We start from the raw sequence: 20,587 nt of genomic DNA, 5'->3' as shown, positions 1-20,587 counted from the left end.
AAAGACCCAAGATGGCGAGCAGCATGAGAACACTGAGAATCTTGATGGTCAGCCACCTGTACTGGTCGCACACCAGGTGTTTCGCAGCTTTGAACGGGATGAGGAACCAGAGGAGGGCGATGTCTGGACGGCTGGTGGAGCACAGAGACAAACCATTAGAAATATCACACCAAATACAACGTATGTGTCATTGAGTGGTAACAAAGTACACAACCTGAGAGAATTCACTTACTCTCAGCCACGTTTGAAGGTTACTAATTTTGCTTTCACTGGGTTTTGATGACACAATATACTCAACTAAATTTGGAATAACAAGAGCCAGAATGGTCTGTTGCAATGGTGGTTTATGACTAAATCTAAACCTAAACCTTTTTGACACTTTACCTTCAGACTTTTGAAGAAAGGATGATCCTAACTTTGAAGAGCATCACTGGAAAGGGATTGGTTAGTTGGGTGTATTTTTATATATCGAAATGGTTGCAGTCATTTCACAGTGATGTATCTTAAGTAATTGTTTGAGTTGTAGCTATTTAGTACTTTTACTTTGGGTAAGTTTTCATAAAAAGGAAGCTTACTGATGCTCGATTGTATGATCTGAAACCCATACGATAGACCGAGTGATGAGTTTAAGCCTTATACTTACAGATAAAATAATAACTATCAGTCCCTCCAGGGAGTTGCACTGTTGCGACAATTCCCTGGGAATTCTGCGTGACTTTGCAATTTTGCGCAATCGCGTCAACCTTTCCGCGACTTTCAATCAATCATAGCAGTCTCCTGTGCAAAACGTTGAGCCATATGTCACCAAAGTACCGGTGATTTTATTACCACTGGAACAAGTTGTCTTTGATTTTTAATGAAATATTTAAAAAGTATTAAAATGTTGATTTTCTCACGCAATTTCATAGCAGAAAAGTGCATCGAAATACATTGCAATCTTTTAGAAAAGCTGCTGTGAAATCAGGCATTTCAGGCCGCAAGGATCCCAAAATAAGCCTTCGAAATCCTCGAGGAACTGAATAATACATACGTAACAAATAATAACACATACCACACAAACAAGGACATGTAAACAGACGACAGGACTACTGGGAAGATGGTTCAGAGGTCAATTTATGCACAAATTTGAAATATCATACATAGACAAATAAATAGGACAAAACAAGCAAGAAAATTTGAACTCCAATACAAGCTAACAATGCTAAAAATGCTCATGTTTTTTAAATCGGTAAAACCTTTAATATTTTTAACTGCTTGTGTTTTCATAGTTGTGTTTTTATAGGTGAGAAATCGTGGAACACTGAATGGAAATAAATAAACCCACATTTCAAGAAACAAGAAAAACGGCTTAGTTATCACACCAACAGTAGCAATATGTTTGATGGATGCACTCAAGTTTCATTGTTAGTACCGCTATTGTAATAGTGCTCTTATTATTTTGTCAAATTGGTAAATAGCAAAACCCTCACAAAACAACACACCCTTTGAAAACAAAAGTTAACATCCGCTGGTTTTAGCTCAGGCCCCCAACATTTTCTTCACCATGTAACCAGGCATGTTGTAGAGGAAAAGACCCAAGATGGCGAGCAGCAGGAGAGCAGTGACAATCTTGATGGTCAGCCACCTGTACTGGTCGCACAGAAGGTGCTTCGCAGCTTTGAGAGGGATGAGGAACCAGAGGAGGGCGACATCTGGGCGGCTGGTGGAGCACAGAGACAGAGTTACTGAATGCCAAACACAGCCACCGTTTAAAACAATGTACACAGAAGGATGTTCCTACAAAGCTCTGTTCAGCTGAGGGGGGAAACCTGCTAACCGAAGCTGGTTGAAGAGAACACATATAACAGCGAGAGGCAAGTGTTTGAGCCCTATTATTACAGACAGGTCTTTTGTTAAATGGTTGTAGGCTGAATAGTGGCTCCTCATTTTCTTGTCCATCGTGGTCATAAAGTGAAGTAATTACTTCTTTGTGACTCTACTGAGAGAAATAGCAGACACAATCCAGTTCAGCTAGCTAACTAAAAGTTCAGCTAAAGGTATATGATGCTGTAGTTAGTATATTCCAGTCTTTTAAGTACAAATCTCCCTCTTTTTGTTACTGTCTACTACTACTACTGTCTACATTTAGCAAAACACAAAGAGTGTAAGTCACACTTAAAATGTAAACTTTGAAAGACACACACTTGATTCGGCTACTCAGACTCCTGAAGCCTCATTATAACTCTGGCTAAACTTTTAAAAGCCTTTTTGTGCGGACGAGGACGTCGGTTTTTATCCCACATTTCTTTCACTGGAGTCGCTTTATGAAGACATAGTTTCACGGCCACAGTATGGTGAGCAGGAACTCTTTCAATGTACATAATGGACATGTGAGTATTGTAATAAGATCTGAACTTTTAAGAGCTGTTAGATCTTTCTCAGATCTTTAATTCCCATTTCCACACATTGCTTGGAAGAAACTGTTTGGGTTTATTTATTTTTTTTGCAACTTTATTCACAAATTCTGTCCAGTGTTAAAGTGCAAATAAACATTCATGTAAACCAAAATAAATCAGTGCAAACATAACCAGAATACTGACAAAAATCGCTCCATAAAACTCCGTATCACCACAATAAAAGCTATATTTAATGTCATATGCAGTGAGCTTTACTGCAGGGAATGACTAAATGTGGTCCCAAGTCTGCTGTAGCTGCTTTCAGTTGCAGTTTTACCTTCATTACCTTTTAATGAAGTAAAATACACTCAATGATGGAATTAAATGAAGTTATCACTCCCCAAGTAGTATGTAGTAGTATGTCTATAAAGAACTGCATACTGTGATCTTGTAATGCACACATCCTTTTAGAAGCATGTAGTGAAAGAGATTCTTCTTCTTTCAATATATTTAATGCGGACAGACAAATCAAATCTTTACTACCACGTGTAGACTGAACTGAAAACTTTGGCTTATTTTTCAGATGTGCTTGAGAGTAGTTTTTCTGGTCACATTTTATTTGGATACACCAATTCTGATACTCAACTAACTATGAAACAAAATATGAATATTATTTCACTGACTCTAAATAGATTTCTAATTGCTCTGATTAAAGGATAAGTGTAGCTAGAAAGTAGGAAGAGAGAGGGTTAGAAGCCATCTGGTTAGTGAAACTGCTGGAACCTTCTGCAGACGTGTCTGAGCAACATCTCAAACTCCCAGCATTTTTTTGACCATGTAACCAGGCATGCTGTAGAGGAAAAGAGCCAGCATGACCAGCAACAGGAGAGCTGTGACAATCTTGATGGCCAGCCACTTGTACTGGTTGCAAACCAAGTTTTGTATGGCTTTGAAGGGAGTGAGGAACCACAGAAGGCTGGTGTCTGGGCGGCTGGAAGAACAAAAACACAGATGTTCAGTAACGCAGACTTTAAGCATATTAATCTAATGTTGCTCTCTTTCTAAGTTCAATTTAAATGTACATTTTGTTGACATTACTGATACATGGACGCCAAAAGCAAGACAGAGAAACACTTTACAGTATTTTGAGAACTTAAGATGATTCTGGGTAGAAATACACAAAAGTTATGAAGAAACAGCAACTTACCACGTAAAGAAAGAAGATCGTAGGTATAAATCCAGAACTTGGTTGAAGTAAATGCATTCAAAAGTCTTTCCTCATTTCAGGAAATTTCTTATTTTGGTTATTATTTTATTATGTAATTTTAAAATGGTTTAAAAATGGTTGGTTTATGTTTGTTTAGAAATTCATGCTTCTTTATAACTGATTTAGCTTTTTATATTCATGTATTTATTATGATTTTATTTATCTCAGGATTTATTTAGATATTTCTGGACTGTTTCGCACTAGACCACTTTCTGGAGCTTTCTTCTAAGTCGAGCTGAACAATATGTTTACAATATGTGGGATATGTACATTTGTGTGTCCGTGTGTTTGTAACAAGAGTGAAAGGCAGCCAAGCCATAGTGTGAACAATGTGACTGAGAAAACAGATCAAAGGAGTGTGTAATAAAAAAAAAATGTTCAGTTGGGCCACAACAGAACATTCTTCATACTTGGGTTTCTCCAGTGGCTCCGGTTCGTTGCGTCCCTCGCCGACTGGGCTTCTCTCTGCTTCCTCTCCTGTCAGAAGGTGCAACTCTGCTTCCACTTTTCCCTAAAAAAGGACAACAACACCATCCTCAATTGCGTGTAATCTATTAAGACAACTCTGATGCCTTTTAGTTTTTGCAGTCGTGACCAACAGTTCGTGGTCACTCTTCACTTTCACCTACCGTGAGTTCAAACTCGTCCTCTTCGTTTCTGGCCACAAATGGCCACCAGCCTTTGATCCTCTTCTGCTTGAAGATGGAGACCATGGGCATGTCTCCTTCATTTGTCACCATCTCAATGGTGCACTGCTTGGCAGTCTTCGCACCACGTGGAAAACGGTTCAGGTCCAGTTCAATTGCACCTACAAAGAGACATTATCTAACTTAACTGGCATGGTGGGATAAATGATAAGCAGTAAAAAATGTTTGATGCATTACACTCTAAAATTTTCATTCTTTAAAGGGGATTTTCTTTTTCAACAAAGCTCTTAATTCACCAAATTAGTCACATCTGTTTTAATTCTGTGGCATTAACATTGATTCATGAAGCCAAATGTTACTATAAATGATTGTCCACTGCACCTAAGAAGTCATCTGCAGAGAAATGGTCAGCGTCCCACACTTGCAGATTAAGACGAGCTGGGATCTTGTACTCAGTCTCATCCCAGGCAAACATGGACTCTTTTTTTGAGATGACGATCTTCTCTTCAGCCATGAGGTAGTCGAAAGGATAGACAAAGCGCCAGTTGAAGTTGCCCTCCCCAGTAATGGAGTGGTAGTGGACATCTGTGTCCTGCTTGTCCTCCTGCTGCCCTTTTAACCAGCTGTTACAGGAACAGGGGTAGGATAGAGTCACAATCTTCAATAAAGCAAGCATTGTTTTTCATAATTGGTTGTTTTCATTGTTTTTCTGGGCTTTTTATTGCCTTTGTTTGATAGAGCAGCAGTTGAAGAGTGACAGGAGGAGGTGATGAGAGAGAGAGGAGATGACCTGCAGCAAAAGGGCCACAGGTTGAAATCAAACCCAGGCTGCTGCGGTAAGGGCTCAGGACTTTAGTACATGGGGCAAACCAGGTGAGTTACAAGACAGGGATAAATTAGCAAAAATACAAAACATAAAAAAATCAAAACACAGAGCTTGTAATTACCCTCGCACAAATATATCACTCGATTTCTCGCCGGTGAAGATATCATCATCCTCCAGAACGACCTCATCTGTGTTCCAGACGATCACTCTCAGTTCAAACCTGGACACAAGCAAAGATACAACATATATGATGAAACACGAATCAGTAATGATAAGAATCAGAAAGCACTGATCAAACATCAACAATTATTTAGATAAATACTCAAAAACACTCCTGTTTGGCTAAAACAGCGTATAGTGTAGGTAAAAGCTGTAACATGACTTTGGTTTGACTAGAGAACATACTTCTTTGGTTTTCTTGGTGCGATGTCAAGTGCGGGGCCAGGTGCAGTCAAATCCTTAGGGAACAGATCCACCCACATCTCGATTCTCCCCTAAAAGCAATTTATCAAACAAGGTCTAAAAGTATGCAAACAATCTCTAAAGAGTCTCTGTTAAAAAGGTGTAGTTAGCTGGGGTTGAGGCAACATGAGTACACTGAATGAACATACTTGTTCAATTCCTGGTTTATCAGGGTGGAGCAGTGGTCTGGTTTCCACATGTTCTGGGACAAGTTTGCAGCCGACCCGTGGGATTTCCTCCCAGTGCTTCAACACGGTCAGAGCCAGGTGTTCATCTGTCTTCTTCTTCAGACCTGACAAATATCATCAAATAATCCATGTGGTTTAATCCTAATTTGAAATCACACTGTTCTATTTTTCAATAAGTAAAATCATGCAAATAATACTGACTTTGTGGTAGGTTGATTTGTTTAATTCAGTGGGAGAAACAAATAGGTTTTTAGTGAAATTAACTTATACCGTTTTCATCCTCTATCTCAGTCGGTGCCATGAAGACACGGTTCTCCACCTTCACTCTTCCTCCAGGGCCGTAGTGAGGCCCATCCAGTTTGCCATCCTTACACAGTTTAGCCAGAATTTGGGTGGGTTTCATTGGGTCCCGCCACACATTGTAACCATGGCTACAGAAAAGAGCAAAACCACCAAGAAATGCATTATATAAATGATAACCCTACAATATGTAATAAAACATACCTTACTTATAAAACAGGTTAAGACACTACATTCAAGTAAAAAACAAAAACATTGAACATATGTGTGCTACAGCGAGTTCAGTCTTTGATTCTTACATGGCGTAGTTACTTGTGATACCACATGTGGCTCTGTGTTTGCTGTAGAAACGGTTCTCAAGGTCAATTTTGGTTTCTCCAATCAGATCATCGGTTCCCACCAGGTCCCAGTCATAAATTGACACAGTGAGGGTGGAATCCATTGGAAATGTGGCCTCCACATCAAAGGACCTGATAAGATGGGAATTTGTTTTCATGCATATTTAAAACATGCTTCTACAACTTTGTAAGATCATAAAAGTAATGAGACTACTCATAAATGAAGCCCTTCTACTTACTTGCCAAACAAAGGGTTCAGCTGTTTTGAGATGTAGTTCTCTTTGTCTTTGATCTCTGTCTTTCCCAGTCTGATTGCAATGTATGGATCAGCTTTCCCATTAATGTCAGCTGGATGCAGATCAGTTGCCTGCCAAAAACACAGCATAACACAGGAATGGAATGGGTAATTTGGGCGTCTCCTGAGATATCTACAACAGTATTCTCATTAAAATGCAGCAAAGTGCAGAACACGTACCCTGATAACATAGATGCGGACAAGGACATTAATGGGATCGTTGTGAGGAATGTTCTGAAACATTCCCATGTTGGAGTCGAAGCTCATGTCTCTGGGCACGTCATCCGACACTTTGTACATGCACATTGAGCCCTAAAGGGATACAGACAAATAGATGTTTATATTGCAAACAATATACAATTGATGTAACTGAAAGAATAACTTAGACATTCTGTTCTTACTTTGAATTTTCCAACAATTCTGTCCTCATCGGTCACGTTTTGGTCGTCATCATCGCCACCTTTTCCCCTGAACAGGTTAAAACTGTGGAGCCAGTCCTCAAAGTTGTCAAACTCACTCTCCAGCTCCTTAGGGTACACCTTGTTTGAGAACACAAAAATAATCAAAGCATAACTATTTTTTTCTAACAATGTGGCACTTTTTCCAGGTTACACTTCAACCTGCACCATGTTGTCATCTACAACCAAAAAGTACAAATACACAACAGGTTGAATGAGAATAGTTTTTCAGGAGTCCAGTACCTTCAGCTCATCCAGCTTTGGCTTTTTCTTCTCAAACGGATCTGCCAGCTTCTTCTTTTCCTTCTTTCCTTTTCCTCTCCTGGTGCCTTTCACAGGAGAGTCATCAGGTTTGATATCTGAGTACAGGTTAGCAGTGAGGACGGAGTAAAGAGGGGGAGCGGAGTGGGGGATGAAGGAGCAGAGCACTCGAGACATGAATTCCACATGAAAGTTGCCAAAACCAGTTGTTACTGCATACAACAAGCATACCATTGAATTGTATACTATTGAATTGTATACAGTTCAGTGGGGATACTTGGTGGTGTGACAGGATCCTCCAGGCAGGCAGCTGTGTAGTCTCCATAAAGCTCATTAACTTGACTGGTTCTTATCATTATCATCCACAGCCAAGTCGTGTCAAAGTTAACAGACAGTAATATGCACCAGTGTTGACTACTTATAATGGCTCAGCACAGAATCAAACATGTTTCAAATCACTAAAATAATCCCATCATGTTATCAAATAGCGTTTTTTGTGTTTTTCTTTTTCTGTCCTTTTTCGTTGACAACTTTCATGGCAAGCATATAGCTAATATAAGCATATATGGGAGAGAAAAAGGGATTGTCCCACATTATGGAAATTTAGATTCATGTCATCATCTACATGGAGGCATTCTTGGGCTATGAGGATCAAAGAGGTTCACTACTGCACTGTAGAAGGAAACAACAATCAGAGTTAGTGAGCTTATAATTGATCAACAACAAAGAAAGTCTCTGAGTGCATTTTGTGTCATTTTCCTCTCTGTTTTAAGACCATACATGACACATCACAGATTTAATACTCGGCCACATTAAGACAAGGAGTACTTGGTTTAGGGCTGACACAGACGTACACAAAAGCATGCTGGGTAATATAAAACTTTGAAACTGATGATGACAAAACACCGGTCTTGTTATCTGGTTTTACCTCCACCATCTGCAATGTCCATGTCATCTTTGTCCTCTGAATCAGAGAGAGCAGCTTCTTTAGCCTTGAGAATCTGCAGGAGCAGAATGTAATTTCTCAGCTGGATTTACCAAGACCACAACAAGATTCACTGTCCCAAAAGATACTTTGATCAAGATCGGAGTTGACTCAAGACTCAAAATGGATGTGTTGTTTTCCTGTTACTCACCTCTGTCAAAGTTTCAATGGAGGCAAAATACTTGGACCACCAGTCCAACATGCTCTCGTCAAGTTCCTCCTCTTCAATCTCATCACCCTTCTTCCTCTTTCTCTTTTTCCCCTTTCCATCCTTATCATCGTCCTTTTTATACAGGATGCATTAAAGATGTTGTCAGTAAAGCTTAAGAGGTTCTTGCAACAGCACAAAATCTTTTAATTTTGATTAGGGTTAGGTGTGGAGCACTTTGCTTACCTCAACTTTGACCACAGCATCAGAGCACTGGGTAGAGGAGCAGATTGCATAATATTAAATTATATGACTATATTCTTCTGTACAATTGCAAAATAGTTTTCATAATCATTATCTGATTTGTTTACTTTTTACCAATGCTGTTTGTCAGGCTGTCTGTTTTAAACATATTCTTTAGTGAGAATTATTATCATTCTAATTTTTTAAATAAAGGTTACATTAAATTTGTGTAAGTGAAAACTTACAGAGTCTAGTTTGACCACAGTATCCATCTTCTTAAAACCAGTCTCACTTTCCATGTTGACAACAATAATTTCCTCTGAAAGATAAACAAATAACGTGAATGTGTCCATCTACATAATCAACCATGCAGATTGCACACAGGCAGACAAATACTGTACTTTATCTTTTTAATTTGGATCACTAACATAAGTAACAATAATGTCATTTAAATGCACTAGGGTGTAATATGTCTCCAGGTATTAGTTTATACCTGTAGTGCACCAGTTGTTGGCCTGCTTGTCTGTTGCCCTGTAGATGAACTTGCGCAGGCTGGTGACGGCATTGGAGCCAACAAGAGTGTAGCGGCCAAAAGCCCTGCAGTCCACAACTCGGATGTTCAGCGGTGGGTGAAGCAACTCATTCTCAGGCAAATCCTGACACACAAAATTCAGAATTAAATCAGCAATAAATGAAATGCTTCTATTCTAATGTGCATGATATATGACTATAAGCCAATAAATATGAACGGAGTAATTTAAATGATAAAATACCACTTCAAACCACTTGACAAGAGTGCTGAAGTTCGGGTTTTTCTTGTAGTTGGGGATGAGTGCAGACTGTATTCCTTTTCCGGCACATTCAATGTCCACGCGAGGCCGATCCACCTGGGCCAGATTCACCCTCTTCAAGTCCCTCAAGCCCCAGAACAAAACCTGAAGGATATAAGGGTTGGGATATTTTGTTGTTTTTTACTTTTGTTCATCACATACATTTTGCTGCTAATAAATAAAATCCTACTGGTGCTAAAACAAAGTCTTCACCTCAATCCTGTATTTGCTGAGTACTGGTCTGATCCCCAGTGGTACAGGCAGGATTGGGCCGCGGTCCATATCTGTGGGACCGTCTATGGGAGGCAGGTCAGCTTTCCCATTGGGGCCAATCTAACAGACGACACAAGAAAGCATTAGAAATTGTTTTTTAACATGATCTGACAACTTTAGTCCTTTAAACAGTACCCTCTGTATCTGATGACCTAACCTGCAGCAGTTCAAAGGCTGCCAGCATTTCTCCAGCACTGCAATTCCCACGGTAGATCTGATAGTACTCCAGTTGGGGAGGGAAGCGTGGGGGACCATAGTGCTCGTCCGCCATCTTGACCACAGGCTTGGCAAATGTTCTGCCCATGAAGTCAGCTTTACCCTGGAAGCATAATGGTAAATGAAACCTTAAACATACCACATAGTTAAGCATGAATTCGGGTTTGAATATTTGAAAGAATGGTCTTTTTAGCCTACAATATCCAATCCATCAGTGTTCACATTACATGGTCACTTATGTGTAGTCATTACTTATTTGATCTGTCCTATCAGCTGGAAGAAACATGGCTTGAGATGCACATGTTTCTAGACTGCATAAAAAAACCATTGAAGATAAAAGTTAAAAAAAAGCAATATACCTATAATAACCAGTGAACTGCAAAACAGACGTGTAATTATGTCAAAAGATAACTGAATGATTACTTGTTTAAAAAAAATCTAATAGTATATCTCTCTTGCAGTTAGTGGTTAAGAAGAGTCCACATTTCTTTGTTGGCCACATACAAAAAAGCACAAAATGTCAGTTAAAGGAATGCAACAGGCATAAACTGATGAAGGAGGGTCCATCTATCCTTATGGACATATCTTATTCCTCTTGCATGCCTTTCAAAACAATCTACTCTGCACACATTACAGTGCTGCAACAGTATATCAAGCCATCAGAATCCACACTCTACTTATCCAAAGGGTCATCCAAAACAATGGTGTTAATTCCAGGAGCAAATATAGAATTGACAGTCAGCAAAAGCATTCTTTCAAATATAATTCATATTAGGCTGCTATTGACACTAACAAAAGCGGTGCATCTCAAAAAGTCCTTAAAATCAACTAAACCCTTGAACTTATGAAAGCGTAATAGTAAAACAAATAATTAAGGGCATATCACACGCTGGTTTTAGACTCACTGAGTGACATGTTTAGTCTTACATTTCAAGTGAAAGACAGGCAGACTCTTAAATTATTACGATGATAAGAATAGACGATTGCTATCTGGAAATTCAAGCTGTGCAAAGGTAGACTGTTTTCTTACATCATTACAAATGGAAACAGACAGGCGTCTATTTCAACGCTTACCACTGTGTCTTGATCATAGAGTTCAATGACAATAATAGGAGGGTCGTCTCTGAGTTCGGTGGCCTCTCCAAACAACTCCACATTCTCAAAGACCAGGAGTTGGTCCCATGTTGGGCACAATGTCTCAGCCAGGATCTGGGAAACAAAACATTTAATACAGATGCAACATCTGTTATACAATAAATCATATTTTAGGCTGACCGCTGGCTTCCTAAAAAGCCTTTTGAGTGTGCTCACCTCAGTGACCTGGCTTTGTGTTGAGTAGAAGACTCTTGCAAAGGGATCAGACAGACCTGTGCTATCAGCAGCAAACAGGCTGCGAGCTTGATACATGTGGACCCTCAGCTGGAAGATCTGTTTCACTGTGGACAGAAAGACGCTCATACATGAATCAATAACTCCAATTACACTTATGTGTGCCATGCATTTACAGACATAACAATTATCTTAATTTTAGATCTCTAAACATCATATGATTTTGTCTGTTTTAAATAGTGAATATCTAATTTTAATAGTATAGCCTTTATTTCAGACTGTGTGTTATGTTAACATGGAAGAAATGTTGAATTGGTTGATGGTCTTACTCATGTAGGTGAGGCTGATGGGAGGTGAGCAGGGCAGACCAGGTCCTTTGGACAACTTATTTTCCTCAAATCCATTAGGCAGGCCGCTCAAGTAGTCTTTGCGCTGTCTATTTAGGCCCAGCCACAGATAAATCTCTATCTTGGACTGGACTGTCCAGCCAGCAGGCCCAAAACCTTTCTTACCAGGGATCTTTAGTACATGAGGAAAAACTAAATTGTTTAATCATGGCAAAACAGCCTGGTTATGGAAAATTTAAGAGAATTTCATGCAACATTCAAGCTATATATTTTACAATATTTAGTGTAAACTCACCCGCAGAAAGATTGTCTTGACTTTCCCACATTCCTTTCCTTTCTCCTCCTCTGTAGTGGAATAAAGGATGTCTTTGGAAGGAACACGTGCATAAGCAATGCGCTTCCCATTACTTATCATCCATATGAAAACATCAGGAACGCTGTGTTGAGGCTGCAGTAAGAAAGATCGCTCACATTAAACATGAAATGAGAACAATGAATCAAGCATGTACAAGAAACAAAACCCTTTGTAAATGGCAGACATAATGTTGTAGATCTTACTTCATCAGCCAGGAAGCGCAGCTTTGTGAGGAAGTTGTGAGCAAGCTTGATTTTATCTCTCACTGTGCTTTTCTTCACCTGTGACCTCATGGCTTTAGCTTGCTGGCCGATGTTCTCCTAAACCCAGCAACAGCACAGCATTTAGCAAGACACTACAAATATTAACGATCATAAAAAGACAAAGCTCCTTTATAGTTGACGTACCACTTCTGACATGCACAGCTTCAGTCTCTCCCTGTCAAGTTTGGTTCTGCCAGACTGGTTCTGGTCCTTGTTTGCCAGCGAAAGAAACTGACTGAAAGAAGAGGAACTCAGTTAACGTCAAAGTCTACATGAATCTTTTAAACTTAATGTTCAAAACAGCTAGTTTTTACAATGTGTAGTTTAAGTCTGTGACGATAGAGACCTGCAGCCTTGGCTGAGTTCCTCAAGGACGCCTCTCAGTCTGCGCTCAGGATAGGCCTTTTCTGTCTTGATGATCTCTTGCACATCATTTACTCCATCTTCCTGTAGTAGCAATAGAATATGTTTAGAAAAGTGCATTCAATGCCAAAAGACAAATGAATACTACAAACTAACTTTTTATAATAATATGCTCTTCAAATTATTGGTAAAGTGTATGACTTGCCAGTTTATCTGCAATGTTGTCTATAATGTTTGCATTGTACAGCCTCCTTCTCTGGTCCTGCCACCAACTCTTGATGTAGATACACGGCTTCCTCTCAAAATAGGGCAGGTGGAAGTAGTTTCTGAGGATACAAATAAGGAATAGATTTAAAAAAGAAATCACCTGGGTGAGAAATCAACTGGGAATTTTGATTTGAGATGCATTGATGCTATAAAAATGCATCTAACTGTGTGAAAGAAACTTTAATATGCAAAGGCAATTAATACAAATAACAAAATAGGTCACCTTCAATTCTACAATTAAGTACTATTTAGGAGTATTTTAATTACTTTAAACTTTAAAATCACAATACAAGAAACTGCTTAGGATCAGGTTTTTCCTTTTTAGTAGGATATGTTCATAAATCTCTGTCTGAACTACAGTTATTTGTTGTTAACTCGTCACTCTATGATGATAATTTTTTATCTCTTACCGATCAGTGATGACAGGTTTCATGGGAGGGGTGGTTGCCACTGAAGTCAGGTCTTCGTCATCATCCATCTCCTCCTCACTGGAGTTGTGGATCAGGTCAGTTTCCTCTTCGTCACCATCTCCTCCCCTCTTCTTCCCCTTCGTTTTTGGCCTGGCAAGCCCATCGATCTCGTTTCCATAGTAACCTGGCGCACAGCAACTATGTTACTAGTCATACCCATACTGTAAATGTGCTGCATCTGAATTATAGCTACAATATTATCATGTTAATAACTTATGGTAAATTGTAAAACTTTTCACTAAATTCTGCTCACAAATTACACTGAATTTGAGCTTAAGTTTCCAAGGATTCAATTTCACAACGACACAGTGAGAGACATTACGAACATTATGTAATAGGTAAGTAATAGGAAATACCTATGGTGACCTCAAAGTTGATGGGCTTATCACCAATCTTTCTGTCAATCATTGTGGCCTCCAGGAAAGACCCAAAGAGGAAAAACTCCTCAACCTTCCCGGTAGCAGTCTGTGAAACAGACAAACAACTGTGAGTAAATACAAGTAAACACTATCTCACTTTCTTCACTTTGTCTTAATTAAAGGCAGAATAAGAAGGACTTTACTAAAAAACAATGTATACACTCATGCAAAAATAATACCTCTCAATCACCACTTATGACCCACTAGAGTTGTGTGGCGGTGGCTGTATCTGCTGAGACCCTGCCTGTATTGTTTACTTTTGTACTATTTTGCTGTGGTCTGTGTGTCTGTTTGACCAAGGGTGGGCTGAGCTATGATGAAGCATGGCATCGGCTACAGGATTTGTACGTTGCTGTGGCCATGTTTATTTGTGCTTTACAATGTAATTGCTGTAAAACAATCAGAAAGGAATCTCTAGCTGGCTCGACCATCTCGCTTGTTGAGCCAGGGTCAATTTTGAAATGTGTGTTTGCAAACAGTGATCGATGCCTTTAAATAGAAGTTAGTAACTACATAAGACACTTGAATCCACCAACTTTTGACTGCTGTCGAACTTTGAATGCAGTGGTCCTGACAACCCTGTAATACAAGCTGTCAGACAGTGAAAATGGAATCCCTGAGGAGTTGGAATTACGGTCCCAATTGAATTAGTTGTGTGACTTAGTGTACCAACAAAAAGAAGCCACATGAATGCAAAAGAGCATGTTAATAATGCATCAAGTGGGCTAAATAAAGATAATTAATAATTCACAATAACTGCAGCACAACGACCTGTCAGCAGGAGTAACAATTGGCTTCCTCTGCATGGCTGCCCATCTGAGCAGGGACCCACCTCTGAGATGTTGGGTACTCCCTCCAGCTGCACCTCTGTGGAGTTGGTAATGTCAGGTGAGGAGGGGTCCAGGATCTCCACACCCAGGCTGATAAGCAGACGGGCCCTGAAGGACACTCCCTCTCCAAGTCCTTCATTTAACTCCTGGTACTCGTCCATCAGGGTGTATGTACGAGTGGAGCCGTACATGTTAACCCAGGCAGGTCCCAGTGTGGGAAGGAAGCCTGAAAGATAATAAATAAATATAATTTGCATCTGATAATTTGAAAATTATGGTTGGAATGGTACAATCTGACAGATGCTTTCAACAGCAATGAGTAGATTGATGCAAGATCAAGAACCATGGATGGGATAACAATTAACCTGGCGAAGAGCTTCCTTGTATCTTAAAAGGCACTAGCTTCTGTCCATGTCAAAACAATGTTTCACAAATTCAGAATGAAAATATTGACATATCACCTTTGTCCCCATCATTGGAAATATTCCTTAGGTCAAGGAAGTGTGTTCCTATAGCAACATCATTCACTTTATCTGAGTCGCGGATCTGGATCTTCATGCGCCTGCACAGTGGTGGAAACATCTCAGTGAAAACAAGTTGCTCATTCCAGATAGGCTCATAGCAGCTCTTCTGAACTGATGATTTCCCCTGTAATCGGACATTACAATCAGAGCTATATTTGAATCAACTCAACTGTAATTGATGTGGCTGTCATGACCTGGGTCAGATGAAACACACAAAAACAGAGGGCAATGAATGTTCGGGATCCGTAGTATTACTTACCTTCTGACCAGCAAACTGTACTTGGACATAAGGATCAACCAAGTCCTTATTTTCCCCTATAAAGGCCTTTTTGACATTGGCCATGATGCTGGTGTTCATTCTCGGAAGTCCCTCAGCCCTGTAGATCTTCAGATAATAACGAGCCCACTGTCGCTCTGCCGGCACCCCCTCTGGCAATAAGAGATTGCTGAAACAGAAATGGGACACAACAAACTAAGATGACAAACAAGTGAACATCTGAAAAGGGGATTTTTTCCATTAAGTTTAAATGCTTAAATGTTGATTGATACTTCAGTCATTAATGGTGCAAGTATCATCATGTTAATAAATTAAGCTACATAACAACACAAATGTTACCAGGTGTTAAATTCTACACACTGATTACTATTTGAAGTCTACCAAGACACATTTCTTGGCAAATTTTAAGAAAAATAAAGAATCCCTTTTAGTTACCCCTCTATGTCATCTTCATCTGATTCATTGGCCTTGTGTGGAGTCTTTATAGTGTCTCCTTTGGCCACAACTGCAATATCACACTTGACGTAGCCTTTACAACCCGCTGAGATGTCATCAGGGTCAGACAACAAAGCCCACTTGTGGTAAAACTGATGTTCTGGAAGACAAAAGAGGAGACAAATCAGTTTAAATATCAGTACTATCAACTCATAACAACAATGCTGATTTCCATCATTCTTTACCAGGCTGGGAGTAGATTGTGCCAACATCCAGTTTAAAAGACCCAACCAGTGTTCCACTACGCAGAAGATTTTTGGAGTGAATTACCTAAGGGGTAATAATCATTGCCACATTAAAAACACTTGTCTTGTAGCAAACAAGAAATTGTCTGAATCTGTTTTATGTTACACTGTTTTGAAGTGAACAACTTACAGACAACTTCAGGATTTTGTCGAACATAACATCTGGAGGGACGTGGAAGTCGAACACAAAATACTGGAAAGAGAAAAGAGTTAGTGACAACGTTGTATTTAGATACATAGAGAGCTTTTTTCCCCAAACAGAAATTAATATAGATGGCTGACTCACTTCATTGTAGTATGGGCAGTTGGTTGATTCCTTCATTGAGGTGTACTTTTTATCTTCTCCAATCTCCACACAGACCATTGGATCCATGTTCAGTCCCACCAGCTGCCTGGCTTCAATCACTGTCACACTGACCTGAAATTAAATGATAAAGTAATTTACAGTGAGATTCAGGTAATCGGGTCAGACTAAAAATTAAGATCATCCACGCCTGTGCAAATACAGGGACATTAATATACTCTACAATGACTCAGGATGAAATGATGATTAAGATTTCTCTTACTTGGTAATCTACTGGTCTTCCAGAACTGGGCTCCATCTTTATGTCTGGCTTTGATCTATAAGACAATGAGGTGTGAGACATAAGTGAGAATCTTTAGACAGATTCACATGACTAACAATAGCAATACAAAAAAGGAAGCCATATGTACAGAACAGAACCATGCTTGCCTCTTATTTGATACATTGGTGGTGACGGCTGTAACTGAGGCCAGTGAGATGGTGTCAGGATCTGGGCCTCCTCCCATGAACATGCCCTGACGATCCAGGTTCTCTGTCTCCAGAATAGCTGGCTCATCTGGAGATCATATGAAAGGCAAACAATAAGGACAACTTGTATTAAAATACTTAAAAGTTAAACATTGTGTTTTATTCTGTTTTATTCTTAAATTCATCCTTGGATATTTTTTATAAAAGTCAGTGACAAGGTATTGCAAGTGAAAGTATAAGCACATTTAAAAGTAGAAAGAAAGTGTAATACATGCAGTAATGCTGAATGTATTTAATCTACTGCAGCATTGGTAAATAAAACGTAAATAAGAAAATTCAAAACTTAAAAGTACGGATTAGGATAAGAATATATCTCTAATTTGGTTTGACAAAATGTTCTCCAATGAGGTGAGTTGGGCTGAAAGGGGCTGTAAGCCAACTGGAGTTTGTAATATCAGCCAGGATTTCCTAGCTTAATTGACCTAATCTTCTGTCATCCATCTAAGCTACTGATACCTCCGTTTCTGTCCTCCTTGTGTCCACGGTGCTTACTGCGCTTCATGGTTCACAACAATTCTTTGGATGCTCTGTGAAAGAAATAAAGAGATTTACTGTTTCATAGGCACTTGGTTTGCACTTTTCTGAAGAAAACATTGGTATAGATTGCCTTAAACATCCTTATTATCACTTTTCAATTCATTAAAAACCAAAGAAGTTAACTTGTGTCTTATGCATGTTGATCTAATTTTCTATGCATTTTCTGCAGTCAGAACCCCACTTCTTGTGGCTTAACAGTCACAAAACATCAAAAAAAGGAGGGTAAAGCCACAATAGACTAAACCATGAAGCACTTCTCCAATGTCTTAGAGAAAGAAGGAGGCCGACAATAATTGCTGTACAAGAGCAACTGGAAAATGCCTAAATTATTAAGAGCATCTAAAACATGTAATGCATACTTATTCATATCCGAAACATATAGGACACATATATCAAGTGTTATGAACGAACTAAAGCACAGCATGTATATTATCATTTTAAGAGGGGTGTCTGTGTGCTACCACTCCCTGGTTTAGCCTTCAAAAGGGGCTTTCAATTATTCAAATCAGCTGACCTTAATACATCAATTAAACAGGATACATTTCACATGCATTGTGAAAAATAATACACTTAAATTAATTAATCTGCTATAATTAATCTGTAAAGTGCCCTTTCCACAGGTGCAGTTTTGATCTAAAAAGTTCCAATTAATTTTTTTGAACGTGATCAAGTGTGCTAATTATTTCCTAGATTGGCATTTACAAAGGTTCACACAAAGGACCTACAGCCCTTCACGGCTGTTTATTTCCTAAATGTTTTGTTAACTTTTTGAATATTTTCTTTACAATTTCAGAGTTCTGTGTCACAGCCAAAAACACAAAACTAAGTTGAACACATCGAAACCATTCACCATATATTTTAAACACATCACAATTATTGTCAAGTGTCCACTTCTTCTTAAAAATATAGGTTTTTGTTCCTTTGTGGCACATCATAAAAGGCAATTGTATTTGCCATTAATACAAGTGTAAAAAGTGTGCCAAAAAAATCCCAATAAAAAAGGTACTAAAAAAAAGAAACAAAACACATCACAATTATTGAAACTCAGTCAAAAACAGGAGCTCAGAAAAGTAATGAAACAGCCTTATGTTGCACAGAAAAAGACTCAATAGGTTTAGAATAAAAGCAAAAGGCATGCAATTAAAAACAACTGCAAGAAACCTAGAATGCAAAGTTCTAAATATCTGTGCAGTATCCAAAGAAAAAGCTCAACAACTTAATAGAACAAATATTCTTAATGAGAAAGTCGCTCCTCAAAGAATCTGGCTTTCAAGTATTCTGCAAAACATTGAGGTCTAAATGCCAAAGCTTTGCTTCTTACATCTGAGCTTTCCTCAACATGATGTTGTAGAAGAAATAATATGTTATCATACATACCATACAAGAAAATGAGGCTCTTGTCTCCCACCTCTGAGTACCTCCAAGAGGTTTCCTGCAAGGAAGCAACTTCTTTTTTTTTCTCTGTGATGGAAGCAACACTACATAAACATTTTAGACATTTACACAGCAGTGGGAATAAGACTACAAAGTAAAGTTGTACAGAAAAGAATTGGGTTGGTCCAGGTCTGAAGTTGGGCAGGAGTGATGTGATACACCAATGAATAGTGCATGAGTGTTGAACCCGAGACTGGTAACTATAACTAGGGACTGATGAGGGACGTCATTGTGAGCAGAGTCTGACAATCCGCATTGGCTGTGCACAAAACAAAAGAAGAATAGACATTTTTTCTTGAATCCTAAATCACCTTTTTACGATGGTCGCTAAAAAGCCAACTGGCATCTTTTATGTACAGGCAAAGAGACCATCAAATGACTCTAACTGCTAAACTACAACTGTATAGTGCTTCCGCATAAGCTCAAGAAGCTTCATCCTAACTAAGGTAATGTTAAGGTAAGGTCACAAAGACGTGCCTTTCAGAGGTTATATTCATGAGTTTGGCACAGTGCAGCTATTTGTAATTGTAATATGAAAACAGTTCTTCACTGGCAAAGCTTCCAAATGTGAGAGCATGAGGTAATCAGCATATTGCCATGTCACTATAGAATTTCATGCAAGTAAACAAAATGTCAACCCAGCCTAGTTGGAAGAACGCTCCCTTTAATCTTTAATACGGTGCTGCTCCAAATTGGGTCTTGGTGCAGCCACACTGTCTTTTGTCATGGAATCACCAAATGGTGTCAAGTCCTTTGCAAATCCTTGTGCCTTAAATGCTTTCAGGCTTTAACCTTAAGGTTTAAAAACTGACCTCAAGTTTGAATTACACAAGTACTGTTGATACATTTTTGCATACCTGAACTTTCCCGAATACAAAAGGATCAAAGAAGGAAAACATAGTTTAATGTGTTAGGTGTTAAGCTGTGTTAAAAGCACTGATTATGTTGCATTATTTTGCTGAGTTGAGGCATGCTTTAGCAACTTCTATTCAATGCAGCTTCTATTCGATGCAGAGTACAACTCATCAACTCATCAATTACACATACAGCCAGTCTGTAAGCCATACGTCAAAGTCTAAAGTTGCTGGTATCCGATGAAACAAGGCTCTAAATTATTTAAGTGCTAGTCAGCGCTAAGTCAGTGTTGCATGGCATCCTCATTATGTGGAGGTATCACTGTTCACAACAAAAGAAAAAAATTTTGTTTAGAGGGAACAACAAGGAAACAAGTTATCATTATTGTTAAATTGGTAACATATTTTTGTGTTTTACAGACAACCGGAAATGACAGCTTTTTACATTAAAAATGCATATTTAAATAGATATCTACTGGATGTGTATTAAACAAAACTTCATTGTTATCTCTATGCAACTTTCCTTGTCTTTATCTAGAACTCTAACAGATGCATCCTTTTCTTGCCTGCTCAGCTGGAAGTTTGCGATACTCTCAGTGACACCAACTTGACCACTCTGTTGAGGGATTCTGTC

At 38.9% G+C, this 20,587-nt stretch overlaps 1 protein-coding gene across 1 annotated transcript in view; it reads right to left on the bottom strand.

Moving 5' to 3' along the window:
• The window catches only part of LOC118336904 (otoferlin-like), a 20,123-nt gene extending 2,493 nt beyond the window's left edge, over positions 1-17,630 (bottom strand). The window contains exons 1-44 of the mRNA XM_035673668.1: positions 17,585-17,630; positions 17,030-17,156; positions 16,863-16,917; positions 16,583-16,714; positions 16,427-16,489; positions 16,237-16,321; positions 15,992-16,151; positions 15,539-15,725; positions 15,217-15,403; positions 14,758-14,981; positions 13,863-13,971; positions 13,447-13,630; positions 12,975-13,095; positions 12,753-12,853; positions 12,551-12,641; positions 12,347-12,463; positions 12,084-12,236; positions 11,771-11,960; positions 11,424-11,548; positions 11,187-11,321; positions 10,054-10,215; positions 9,837-9,956; positions 9,567-9,728; positions 9,287-9,449; positions 9,039-9,112; positions 8,797-8,823; positions 8,554-8,685; positions 8,346-8,418; positions 7,400-7,515; positions 7,100-7,237; positions 6,879-7,010; positions 6,643-6,770; positions 6,365-6,535; positions 6,036-6,196; positions 5,727-5,869; positions 5,521-5,609; positions 5,237-5,335; positions 4,671-4,912; positions 4,272-4,450; positions 4,053-4,153; positions 3,192-3,366; positions 1,781-1,821; positions 1,532-1,699; positions 7-131 (exon numbers count right to left, since the gene is read on the bottom strand). Of these exons, the coding sequence (XP_035529561.1) occupies positions 7-131; positions 1,532-1,699; positions 1,781-1,821; positions 3,192-3,366; positions 4,053-4,153; positions 4,272-4,450; positions 4,671-4,912; positions 5,237-5,335; positions 5,521-5,609; positions 5,727-5,869; positions 6,036-6,196; positions 6,365-6,535; positions 6,643-6,770; positions 6,879-7,010; positions 7,100-7,237; positions 7,400-7,515; positions 8,346-8,418; positions 8,554-8,685; positions 8,797-8,823; positions 9,039-9,112; positions 9,287-9,449; positions 9,567-9,728; positions 9,837-9,956; positions 10,054-10,215; positions 11,187-11,321; positions 11,424-11,548; positions 11,771-11,960; positions 12,084-12,236; positions 12,347-12,463; positions 12,551-12,641; positions 12,753-12,853; positions 12,975-13,095; positions 13,447-13,630; positions 13,863-13,971; positions 14,758-14,981; positions 15,217-15,403; positions 15,539-15,725; positions 15,992-16,151; positions 16,237-16,321; positions 16,427-16,489; positions 16,583-16,714; positions 16,863-16,917; positions 17,030-17,156; positions 17,585-17,630 (5,713 nt within the window). The remainder of the gene's footprint in view (positions 1-6; positions 132-1,531; positions 1,700-1,780; positions 1,822-3,191; positions 3,367-4,052; positions 4,154-4,271; positions 4,451-4,670; positions 4,913-5,236; positions 5,336-5,520; positions 5,610-5,726; positions 5,870-6,035; positions 6,197-6,364; positions 6,536-6,642; positions 6,771-6,878; positions 7,011-7,099; positions 7,238-7,399; positions 7,516-8,345; positions 8,419-8,553; positions 8,686-8,796; positions 8,824-9,038; positions 9,113-9,286; positions 9,450-9,566; positions 9,729-9,836; positions 9,957-10,053; positions 10,216-11,186; positions 11,322-11,423; positions 11,549-11,770; positions 11,961-12,083; positions 12,237-12,346; positions 12,464-12,550; positions 12,642-12,752; positions 12,854-12,974; positions 13,096-13,446; positions 13,631-13,862; positions 13,972-14,757; positions 14,982-15,216; positions 15,404-15,538; positions 15,726-15,991; positions 16,152-16,236; positions 16,322-16,426; positions 16,490-16,582; positions 16,715-16,862; positions 16,918-17,029; positions 17,157-17,584) is intronic.
• Positions 17,631-20,587: the final 2,957 nt, after the last annotated feature.

This window comes from Morone saxatilis, unplaced genomic scaffold (genome assembly GCF_004916995.1).
Source record: "Morone saxatilis isolate NCDOM2014 unplaced genomic scaffold, NCSU_SB_2.0 Contig3, whole genome shotgun sequence".
NCBI lineage: Eukaryota > Metazoa > Chordata > Actinopteri > Moronidae > Morone > Morone saxatilis.
Note: the sequence above shows the minus strand (reverse complement) of the source record. Positions and strands in the feature narration are given on the sequence as shown.